This window comes from Esox lucius, chromosome 20, assembly GCF_011004845.1.
Source record: "Esox lucius isolate fEsoLuc1 chromosome 20, fEsoLuc1.pri, whole genome shotgun sequence".
NCBI classification, from domain to species: domain Eukaryota; kingdom Metazoa; phylum Chordata; class Actinopteri; order Esociformes; family Esocidae; genus Esox; species Esox lucius.
In genome coordinates, this window is record NC_047588.1 from 4,042,059 (window position 1) to 4,054,103 (window position 12,045).

General features: G+C 40.1%; 1 protein-coding gene across 2 annotated transcripts in view; it reads left to right on the top strand.

The window, feature by feature from the left end:
- The window catches only part of ube3d (ubiquitin protein ligase E3D), a 32,450-nt gene extending 21,312 nt beyond the window's left edge, over positions 1 to 11,138 (top strand). The window contains exons 5-11 of one of the 2 annotated variants that reach the window (XR_004574874.1): positions 316 to 388; positions 673 to 751; positions 1,313 to 1,421; positions 1,505 to 1,689; positions 5,552 to 5,690; positions 6,414 to 6,515; positions 10,676 to 11,138. Coding sequence is in view for 1 of the 2 variants with exons in the window: in XM_020041176.3 (XP_019896735.1) it covers positions 316 to 388; positions 673 to 751; positions 1,313 to 1,421; positions 1,505 to 1,689; positions 5,552 to 5,690; positions 10,676 to 10,696 (606 nt within the window). In the remaining variant the exon portion in view is untranslated. The remainder of the gene's footprint in view (positions 1 to 315; positions 389 to 672; positions 752 to 1,312; positions 1,422 to 1,504; positions 1,690 to 5,551; positions 5,691 to 6,413; positions 6,516 to 10,675) is intronic. The other variant, XM_020041176.3, reaches the window with a different exon arrangement.
- Positions 11,139 to 12,045: the final 907 nt, after the last annotated feature.

Below are 12,045 nucleotides of genomic sequence, written 5' to 3' on the forward strand. Positions count from 1 at the left end.
TTTTTTCATTCTATCTTTTTTCTTTTTCTCCTTTGTCTTCCTAAACTGCCACCCATCATTATCTAGAGTGGGAATGATTTCCATCGCCATTCGTTATACGCGATTTGGCTCAGCCTTGGTCTATTTTAGACTGACTGTGGTGGTGTGCTTGTGAAGTGGTAAGAGGCAGAGATCCACAGAGAGAGCAGGGGGAGGATTCCTACCTTCCTGTTCATGTCCCTTGTCTCTTCAGACTGGTTTCCAGTTTGTCGTTGTGGTTATTCATTTTCTTTGTGGAGGAACTCAAATGGAAACTCTATTTTATTCTATTTGTAGAAACCCAACTGGCGGCGTAAACTAGTCTCCTGTAAAAGCTGCTCTGTTGGGCTGGGAGAGGCTGTCGCACCAGGTACATAACCAAGTTATTATTGAATGTCTTTTGTTTCTGTTCAAGTGAAATGTATTGGCTTTGTGTCACAATAACCATCGTCACCCACGCTCGGAGCTGTATAGCATCAGCTTTAGAATAGCCCCACCAGAGCAGATGTAGGGCTGAAGTGCTTTGCTCAATGGCACAACATCAGCAAATTGTACAGGAGACCTGCATTGGATCCCAGTTCAATTCCCGCTTGTGTTGCATTAGGTTTGAAAGATATTTCTGCCTGCACAAGTGTAACTGCTCCTCTGTTGCAGATACCCTAAAACTGTTCATTACAGAGGTGACTGTGAGACCAAGTGCTGGAGACCATCAGTTTGACACATCTCCAGACAGGTAAATATTTTGTTGCTTTTCAGTGTACTGCATTATTGCTGAATCTCACCTTATGGGTATTTACAAAATTCTGGGACATTTCGATAAATTCAGTTTTCCAAAAAGTCCAGGTTGGAGGATTCCAGATTTCCTGCTTCCTGGAATCCACTTGGTTTTTGATGAACAAAGGAATTTGAGAGTTCTGGGAATTTTGCAACGCTACCTTTTTAAATCCTAATTTGGGAGCTTCTTCAAGGGCTTGATGTCGATGTTTTTATTCATTCTAATAATTAATTCTAAATACATAAATATATTTTCAATAATAATCTCCCATCTAAATCAGATTTAAAATGTTAAAATATCCAGAAATACAGTTTTTACAGGGTTTGTATGCTGGTAGAAAAAAAAGCAATAGTTGAATGAGCTATTGCTGTAATTCAGATGGCATACTCTAAATGCTTGAAGAAAACCTGTTTAGATTATGCTAGATCATCCATCCCTATACTGGAAATAAAACCTAGGAACTCAGCAAATGAACAGATTGTTACAAATGAGAGTTGACCATGTCCTTCTCATCCACAGGTCACTCTTCTTGGAACAGACCATAGCAGCCAGACTAGTGGAGCTATCATCCTCTCAGAGCATGTTTCGTTTCTCTCTCCAGACCCCTGAGGGAAAAGCTTTCATATTGGTAACAGTTTTGTGCGCTTGTGTCTGTGCGCGTGTGTGTGCGCACGTGTGTGTGTGTTAAATGACTTCCTCTCTGATCCACAGCTCTGGCTCCTGAACAGCGATTCCCTCATCGCCTCGCTCTCTGCCACTCCCTTCACGGCTGTCAGTGGTGACGTCGTCTGTCCCAGCCAGCCCAAGTGTTGCGAGCATCCATCAGGCACGAAGGCTGTCAGCGCCATCAAAGTCCTCTATCTCCCCTGTTTGCTCTCTGCCAGCACACATCAGGAGTAAGCCCTATACAGCCTCCCTCTGTCTGTCGCATGCCCATCCTCCTGTTGAATATCCACATGACAGTCTAAATATCTCTCCCTTTCTTTCTATTGCTTGTCTTTTTCTTTATTTATCTGTTCATTTCTGGTATTTGTTTCTGTCTGTGTTATTTCTCTTTCTTAATGTCTCTCTCTTTACCTTTCTACCACTCTTTTGCTATCCAAATATCAATCTCAAGTCCTTTTCCCTCTGCCTTTCCCCACCTACTCTCCCTGCCACTACGTATCATCTGTCTGTGTTTTGACTGCAGGCAAAACGAGACGAGAGAGCATTTTTGTGGTATTTCAGCCCTTTTGGTGCCTATAGTTCAGGATGTTTGTGGATACTGGTATATTTTGGTTTCAGACTCTGTTGGATTCAATTCATGTTTTGGAGCTGGGTGTTGAGGCTGGGTAATTCAAGGTTCAGAGACTGAGACTGAAAGCGAGATAGAAAGAACTAGAACATCTACCTCGATATTGTAGCAGGAGGAGTGTTCTCTTCTGTTCTGATTTCTTTGGAGGCCGAATTGGGGCTATTTTCCTTCCATCTTCCCCGCTCTGCCTGGGAGAAGTCTTGTTTTATTCCGTAGGATGTGACAGACCCCAGAGCAGAGCTGTAATTAACAAATGGTAGATGAAAGGTGAAAACTGCTTGGCTCAGTGCAGCACCACAGCATCTCTCTATGCCTCACAATGTGATGCTGGAATGGCTGGCTTTTGATTGATTGATTTTATTTTTTTCACCAGTTTAAAGGGGGGGAATTATACGCACAATTCCCAAATCCGGGTCTCAAACGCCAATTACGGGAATTGGTGTTTGAGTTTGTAATTAAAATAAAAAAGCCATTTTGAAAGCTCTACACCCTCCTCCTTCCATTACTTTTCCTAAGTAGGTGTTAGAAATCAGTCGTATCGTATAGTGGTTGTAATAATTATCGCAAACCCGTTTGTCAAGGGAAAGAGAGTATATTATTTATTGAAGCATTAGAAAGTCTTGTTCATGAGGTTACGGACCTGGTCTTCCTTACACAACCTCAATCTCATCTCACTCAATCTCTTCTCACTGTAATGTTGGTTACAAGCTGATATATACATTGAAGGGTGTGTCTACTTAGCAAAGATCAGGTTTCCAAGACCGTAACCCCCATGCCAAATGGTCAATGTAAAACATTCCTGGGGTTAGTAGAGCGCAATCTAAACAGAGAGGTTTCTGTTGTTCTCATTATCTAGGCACATTCACCTACAATGAAACGTACATTCACATTGTAATTGTTAATGCTCAGATTCCACATAGGCGTATATTACATTGTTCCGTTATCAGAATTCTTAACTAACAAATGGAAAATTATTTAGACTATTTAACTGGTTTATTTTTTTTACCCTTTTTTCCGACTTCGCCAACAGCCCACGGCACTTAACGTTGGTACCCAAATGGTACCCAGGCACTAATCACCCCTCACTGAATGCATGAGGTCAATGGATGAATGCGCAATACTCCCAGATGAATAATAGTTTTGGTTGAATTTGAATGAACATGAAACACAGGATTTCCATGACCATTCAACAATTGAGTTAGGCTGTTATTGAAACATAACACAAACAATATAGACTACTTAACAATTTAAACATGTATTGCATGTTACTGTTTTTCAATAAGAGATTGAGCATTCTTGTGTAGGGTAATTCATCAAATGTAAATCTAAATAATTATTCACAAAACGAAATACCAGACATTCTTTACCAATCACCCATTCAACAAACTTATTACACCGTTAGTGTTTTTATAAGGAGAGCGAGAAACAAAATTGCGTACACATCCTATCGTCTATATTTGAATGTTCTATGCTTATTTTAGTGAAGATTAAGATTCTACAGATGTATTAGGCAAAATAATTATTTAGAAAACAAAATATCAACAATCACCAATTATCAATTCAGTAATGTATTACACGTTACTGTTTTTCATCAATACAATTGACAAATGACCTTTCTATATTTTCATGTAGTCTACTATAAATCATGCCTCTATTTCAGTTGCACTTGCCACCTTGCACCTTCAATTGCACAACTCGGACACAATTTACAGCATTTAGTACACAATTGCAAACAGAAGCTGACGATTGGACGCCCTCACATCATTGCATATGCTGCAAATTTTTGATTTAAATAGATCCCGAAATCAACGTCTTTTTACTCTGCTAATCAAATTTACAAATACAATTTATTGAATAATACACTGCAATGTTTTATTTGAAGGAAGGCTACACATCCTTGGATTTATCAATTTTATTTTTATGAATAGGCTGTAGCCTGTGTGTCATTCATTCTTTGACATGTTTTGTTTTTATCAAGCAACTGTGCTTTAGGCCTATGTACGGCTATTCATGGGTACGTCCTTTGACTGTCGTGAACAGGCCGATAATGTCTTATTTTACCTTGTACATCATCAAAATGAAAACTAAATTCTAATGGATTTATCTTTGAATAATTAGTGTTGTGTGATTTTCATTTTGTACATTTGTAGAGCCTAATAAACAAATGAAAATACTATAACCTGTGTTCTTAGAAATTAATCGTTCAATGTATGTATGTTCTTTTTTTTTTACCTTAACTAAACACATTCTTGTATTTCTTCTAATTTATGAACCATTTAAAACAAATTCTGTAATTCATGATTTTTTTAAACTTCTATAAAGTTTGATAACGACTCAGTAGATGAACTGATGCTCTGGCTGGATGGTGATGCTGCGGAGGAGAGTGTCCATGCTAATATGGCAGATTCATATGCTAATGATGAGAAACAGCATTCGCCTCTGGCTGATACTGTTGGTCTGAAATGCCCAGCGGTTCTAGTGTTAAATTGACTCACTCCAATTTTGCAAAATTATTTTGGCTATTGGCGGACACGGGTTACTTGAAGTTGGCAAGCATTTGAAAGAAATGTCTGTTTTCCTTTATGAGCAGACATACTGTTACATCCATGGCATGATTCATCTCTGACAAGATTTGAATTCAGTCAGCCATGTAAGTCACAGGTCACCGTCTGTCTCAATTGGATGAACAGGTGGGGACGGTGTGTTTGTTGGTGAGACACGCAAACTGTGTCTCTAATTGGTGTGAGAATCAATGAGCCTCCACCTAATCGAATTGTGTCAATCGCTGTGGGTGATAATTTGATTAGTGTTGAGTTGACAGAGAAGTGCAATAAATCAAGGCGACTGCCTATCCGTAATCTGTCTATTTCCAGGTGGACCTGAGGGGACATTTATACAGATAAATGGACTGTCCGTTTTAAGGTTTAGGTAACATAGGGCTTTTACCCGAATTCAAATAATTTTTGTGAGCATTTCAAAGAGCTATGTTTGTTTGAGCTTGACTCTGGCAAATGGAACCAACAACATTTTACATTGTCAAATCTGCCCATCTTGCCCTGACAATACAGAGCACTAATTATTAGTAGTAGTAGATGTAGTCTTAATTATTGTCAGTGGTAGCAGCAGTAGTATTTAAACAAAAGACTGTGTTACTGTGTGTGTACCAAGTACTTGCCAGCAGTTTAACACCAAGCTGAGTGTCTGTCGCTGAGCCATTGCACAGATGGCCAAATGTCATAAAAAAAACCTGTATCAGGGATTCAGTCTCTACCTTCTTCAGTCACTCCCTCATTTTGTCATTCCTCCATCCCTTTTACACTCATTATTCACTCAGTCCCCAGCGATGGCTCGAAATGCCTTGATTAACATAGTAATGCCTGACTTTCTATGTATCTATCCGACTGGCAGCGTGGTTTCTTTGTGTCTTTCACTAATTTCTCTGTCTCTTGTGCTCCCTGTCCCAGTGTGGTAGAAACCTGGGAAAAAGACATCAGCGTCCATCCTCTGGAGCTGCCTTCTGCCACATGCCAGGAGGTGTTGTTGTTGCTGACTGCCAGTACTTCCTGTCTCCCTCTATCGCTGCATTCCATGAACTCTTATAAGGTAAGAGCTCCTCTGGGTAATTTAGGAAAAGCTACTCCCCTGTAGAATAGAAAAGAGGATGCACATATTTCCCATGATGGCCTCTGTGAACAAGTGGGCAGTGTTAAGAGCTTCCGCCATGTTAATATAGTATGACTTATTTGGCTTTATCCCTGATTCCACCCGGGTTATAAGTAATGTGATCATGGTGCCACACAGTGGAGCATAGTAAAGCAGTTAGTCCCACACAGTAGACTTCTTTAAAATGTGAAAGCTCTCAACATTGGCCAATGCTAAAACTAGTCTTAATTAAACTATAACTAGTTCAATTTTAAGCATTTTTAAGCCATTCCCAAACCTTAACACTTGATTTCATCTTTTGAGTTCTTAATCCTAACTTTAAGAACTAACCACAAACAAAATACGAATACTTTGAACAAACTGTTAATTGCAATCGGAATAATGAATACATACCATACCGAGCAGTAAAATATATTAATTGTAGTGTCCCACATTATAGTACGTCTTCTCTTGAGAGCAGTTTGAACAGTTCCATTGGCTAGCTGTACATTTTTGTGCTCACACTATTCTTTTCACCTCTGGGCCTCTATTGGCTGATGTACTGTCTACATTAAGAGTTTTCTTGCACCAAGGCGAGACTAGAAAGGGGGTGTTAATTTTGCTGCCTCCACCAGGGACTCTCCAGACAGTTGCACAGTAATTACCACCATTGTCTCATTCCAGCCTCAGTTACCTGTCATGGCAGCAGCACTCACCTGAGAGCAGGATGTGCCATTGAAGAAGTTCGCAAAGAATTGGAATTAGCAAACTTCCAGAAAGCATTAGGTAGGGTAACCTAAACAAAAAACTGAGCTTCTGCATATTCAGTGCAGTTGTTTATAAGGCCCCCCTGGTTCCTGTCTCATTATATACGCATAACAGCTCTGGGTCCTTTTGATTAAAACGCTTACTACTGTTACCATTTCCCCTTCCCACTGCTACAGCACCAGCTGTCTAGGACACCGGGCTAATTAAATGTAAAAGTCCCCCCTTCCCCACGGACTGTCTGCAGTCTCATGTGTCCCCTTCTGTCCATCATAAATCTCTGTTACTGGTCCTCACAGGCCGACACCAATGAACAAAAGCTCGTATTTGGATTATATTATTTTTGAAAAGTTTGTAGAGAGAGGTTAAACTCATTTTCACTCTGGCAGAAGAGATCATTTCAACAAAAGGAGATGGAGTGGAAAGTATTGAAAAGGAATATCCTTGTTTTACCGTTTGGCGTGTTTTATACAACCAAAGACATGTCATCAAAGATCACGATGGTGTACCTCCAAGTCTTATTTGGCATAGAATCCTGGGAATCGAGGATCCCAGTGTTTTGTCCTGGCTGTGAGTGATTATCCTACACTTGAAAAGGGATTTGATGTAATCTGAAACTCATTTAGTATAGCGTGATGCTTGTTCTGCCCAGATTTTGGTTTTGATTCTCAGGAATACCCATACGTGAAATATATGCACTCAAAACTATAGAATGCTTTTGGATAAAGGCATCTGCTAAATGACGTGATATTCCATTTTCGGACAGGGTACTTGCAGTACAGACATCTCACTGACATGGAGACAGGGCTAAGTGAAATGCTGGAAGTTTTAGTGACAAATATCTTTGGTAAAGTGAGTTGCCCCGGAGAGTAGAGCATTTGTGTAGTCTGATAGAGTTACTGTGGATGAGTGCTGGAAACTCCATTGCATTACGTGTGGAGGAGACGTGGTTAAGTTATGCTGAAATTGTGTGTGCGCGCCTGCCTTCCAGTACCATTCTATTGCGTTAGCCCTTCTAACCATATCCAGCCTCTCATTAGAAGAGGACTGGTATGTTATCTGGGCTGTTTTGTTCCACCTTGGAGCTGTTCTGCGGTGTAATGGGGTGTAAAGTATATCCAGTGCAGCGTGCCACTCCTGCATCAGAGGGACAGACAACACAACCCCTAGCTCATTAATCACATACACACACACACACAGAGGCACACAGGAAGGTACAACCAGACAGAAATTGATAAAGTGCAAAATTATGGAAGATTCGGATCAATACATCTCAAGTCCCATCCTGACAATATCAAACACCCAAGTGTTGACGAAAACAATTACATCCTTCTGAAACCGGCACCTCATCTCATTACTTTTGTAACAATCAATGCATGAAAATGGGGATACAGTGGGGAGAACAAGTGTTTGATACACTGCCGATTTTGCAGGTTTCCTACTTACAAAGCATGTAGAGGTCTGTATTTTTTATCATAGGTACACTTCAACTGTGAGAGACGGAAACTAAAACAAATCTAGAAAATCACATTGTTTGATTTTTAAATAATTAATTTGCATTTTATTGCATGACATAAGTATTTGATCACCTACCAACCAGTAAGAATTCTGGCTCTCACAGACCTGTTAGTTTTTCTTTAAGAAGCCCTCCTGTTCTCCACTCATTACCTGTATTAACTGCACCTGTTTGTACTTGTTACCTGTATAAAATACACCTGTCCAATAGGCAAGCAGCTTGGTGAGAAGGCAACAACTGTTGGCGCAATTATTAGAAAATTCAAGGTGTTAAAGGTGACGGTCAATCTCCCTCGGTCTGGGGCTCCATGCAAGATCTCACCTCGTGGGGCATCAATGATCATGAGGAAGGTGAAGGATCAGCCCAGAACTACATGGCAGGACCTGGTCAATGACCTGAAGAGAGCTGGGACCACAGTCTCAAAGAAAACCATTAGTTACACACTACGCCGTCATGGATTAAAATCCTGCAGCGAACGCAAGGTCCCCCGGCTCAAGCCAGCGCATGTCCAGGCCCATCTGAAGTTTGCCAATGACCATCTGGATGATCCAGAGGAGGAATGGGAGAAGGTCAAGTGGTCTGATGAGACAAAAATAGAGCTTTTTGGTCTAAACTCCACTCGTCGTGTTTGGAGGAAGAAGGATGAGTACAACCCCAAGAACAACATCCCAACCGTGAAGCATGGAGGTGGAAACATCATTCTTTGGGGATGCTTTTCTGCAAAGGGGACAGGACGACTGCACCGTATTGAGGGGAGGATGGATGGGGCCATGTATTGCGATATCGTGGCCAACAACCTCCTTTCCTCAGTAAGAGCATTGAAGATGGGTCGTGGCTGGGTCTTCCAGCATGACAACGACCCAAAACACACAGCCAGGGCAAAGAAGGAGTGGCTCCAGAAGAAGCGTCTCAAGGTCCTGGAGTGGCCTAGCCAGTCTCCAGACCTGAACCCAATAGAACATCTTTGGAGGGAGTTGAATGTCTGTATTGCCCAGCGACAGCCCTGAAACCTGAAGGATCTGGAGAAGGTCTGTATGGAGGAGTGGGCCAAAATCCTTGCTGCAGTGTGTGCAAACCTGGTCAAGAACTACAGGAAATGTATGATCTCTGTAATTGAAAACAAAGGTTTCCGTACCAAATATTAAGTTCTGCTTTTCTGATGTATCAAATACTTATGTCATGCAATAAAATGGAAATTAATTACTTAAAAATCATACAATGTGATTTTCTGGATCTTTGTTTTTAGATTCCGTCACTCACAGTTGAAGAGTACCTATGATAAAAATTAGACTTCTACATGCTTTGTAAGTGGGAAACACTGCCAATTTTGCAGGTTATCAAATCCTTGTTCTCCTCACTGTATGTCGCAAGAGAGTGTGTCTTCTAACAAGCACTGTATTGTGTTGCATTGAATGACTTATGCACCGCTATTGTTGTTGGTTCTCATAATTTAGAAAGTTAGTGGCTGTGGCCATCTTTTATCAATAAGGCCCCACTCCAGATCACACTTCTAAAAAAGCTTTATTCCTGACAGAAACCATTTGTGTAGGAAAAATTTTTCACTTCAGCATCCCATGTCATTTCTGTGCTCTTTTCACCCAACAAGTGGACAAAATATTTCCCCATCTCCTCACAGTCAAGTGCTTTGAAAATTAACATGAAAGATGAGCCTAAAGCTACTGAAGCGATGCTACTCTATTTCGTCAGCCTTTTTTTAATGCTGACGAAGAAACTCCCCTCTGACATAATAAAAAATATATAGTATGTCATTAGAAAAAAACTACTTGCAAATGACATTTCCTGGTACTGTAAAAAGTATTTCTCTACCCCTAGGATATAGGGATTTTTTTTTTTTTTAAAGCAGGCCGAAAATTAGTTCCAATTGTTACCATTTGCTCTCACTGTGAGGTCCTAACAAAGCCACGATGAAAGTCTTTCACCCCTGACTAGTACATTAGCATATCACAACTATTCTTGGAATGTTGCAGGACCGTCTGTGGATGACAGCAGCTGTTTCATAAAGACACACTTGATTGCATTAACGTGGGAGGTTAAGGGTCACTCTTCTTCAGTCAAAGGGAAAAATTGTTTGTGTATTGCTTTCTTATTCTTTGGGGGATTAACTATTTTGTAGAATTTCTTACCTTTTAGGCCTTTATTTACTGTCACAGTCAGAATGGAATGATTAGTGTTTTACTGCTTTTCTTATCATTTGTGTGAATGAGTGTTCATGCGAGTTCAGGGAGAGACTTGAGATTGGGGAGAGGGCCTTGAGTGAAGCCATTGCACTCATCCATCATCATCCCAATATAGCCGTCTCACAGATGTCACAGCCAGGATTAGCAGATGGCTTTGGTACTGAGGGGGTTTGAGCTCATGCCCATGTTTTTGATGTTAATTAAAACTACCAGACTTGCATTTTCTATTGTTCTTAATGTGCTGTTTTTTGTCATGAAAAAGACAACAGAATGTACCACAAGTTGTAACAAATGTCTATCAGCGTACTGCTTACCTGAATGTTACTGTCTTTACAATGCTTTGTACTTTCTTCCATGTAGTATACTTACCATAAGCCACTTGGCTTGCAAATTATGCAAGATTATATTTAGCTTTTGTTACCCTTTAGCGCCCTCTCCCAAATGTTAACAATCTGAATTCTTGACAGGTGGCGTATATGAGACTGTAACTGTCGAGAGGTCAATAGCGATCATCATTCCGAAGGTGGACCAGGAATGAAGCATGGGAAAAGTAAAATTAACCGAGACTTATCTGTCTTAGGCCATTTTCAAAAGGCGCAGATGTAAAATATTTTTTATTCTGTTTTCTATTTTCTTTGAGTATGTACCCTAATTCCCTCAATGAATAACGCTCATTTTCGTTATGAAAACTTCCAGTTTGCCTATCCAGGACATGAACCTGGATTGCCTGGTTCTAATCATTCCAGTGGAATGTGCGTTATTTTTGAGCCGTCAAAAATAAATGTTGACTGCCTGACTAGCCTGTGTAAGAGTACATTGTTTGAAACATGAGTAAATGGGCAAATGTTATTCAAGCCAGCACTAATCAAATGGCACCCTATTCAATATAGTGTTTCTTATAGATAAAAGGTTACCAATTGGTATGATCAAGTGGTGAATTGTTTGTTTGTGCGTGTGCGTGTGCGCGTGTGCGTGTGCATCGTGCTGAGATTTAAAATCTTCAATGTTCAAATGTGCCTGACACTGGGCTCATGTTCAGTAAACAAACTTTGCTGCAAGCTGGCCTTGGGCCTTGCTTTCTCACCTTCACTTTCTGGGCTGAGGAGTGGGCTGACATTATTTATACAATTGTAACTCTCAGTTTAAAAGGTTCTGGGAGTAGACCATCAGCTGTAGGGAAGATGAGGCTTAGACATGAGACAGCACAAGCATCAACATTGTTAACAGGTAACATTAAAAGAGACCGGTCAGTCATTAGCAATCAATGATGAATGCCCAATTCTGGTCTTTACATAATTAATTAAGCTATTTTATTTTAATTTATGTTAATGTCTAATTCCTGCCTACCCAGACCGTTTAATGTACTGTACCCTGAATCTCTACAATAACCATGTCTACTACAGCTAGCCTAATTGCTAGCTCATATTTGACAGGTCCAACTGGTGGACAACAATCCTCCAAAAAGACTCACTGCAATATTACTTTGTAATGTTTAATTATTTTAAAATTCTACAGGCATTCTAAAACATTTATTTTTGTTTACCAACCTGTAGCAAAATTGCAAAAGCTATTTCAGATATGAAAAAAAAGTATTTCTGAAACAAATCAGTTCTACCCAAAAATAGTGCATATACTTTTTTTTAGTAATTTTGATGATTTGGGAATTTATTAGGATCCCCATTACCAACTACCAAAGTAGAAGCAACACCTTCCATGGGTCCACACAAAACGTATGACATACAGAACATCAACAGCCATGTGTACAGTGCAAAGACAAGTTTTATATTTTAAAATGACTACATAAGACAATTTTAAAATGAGAACCTTTGCATTTCTT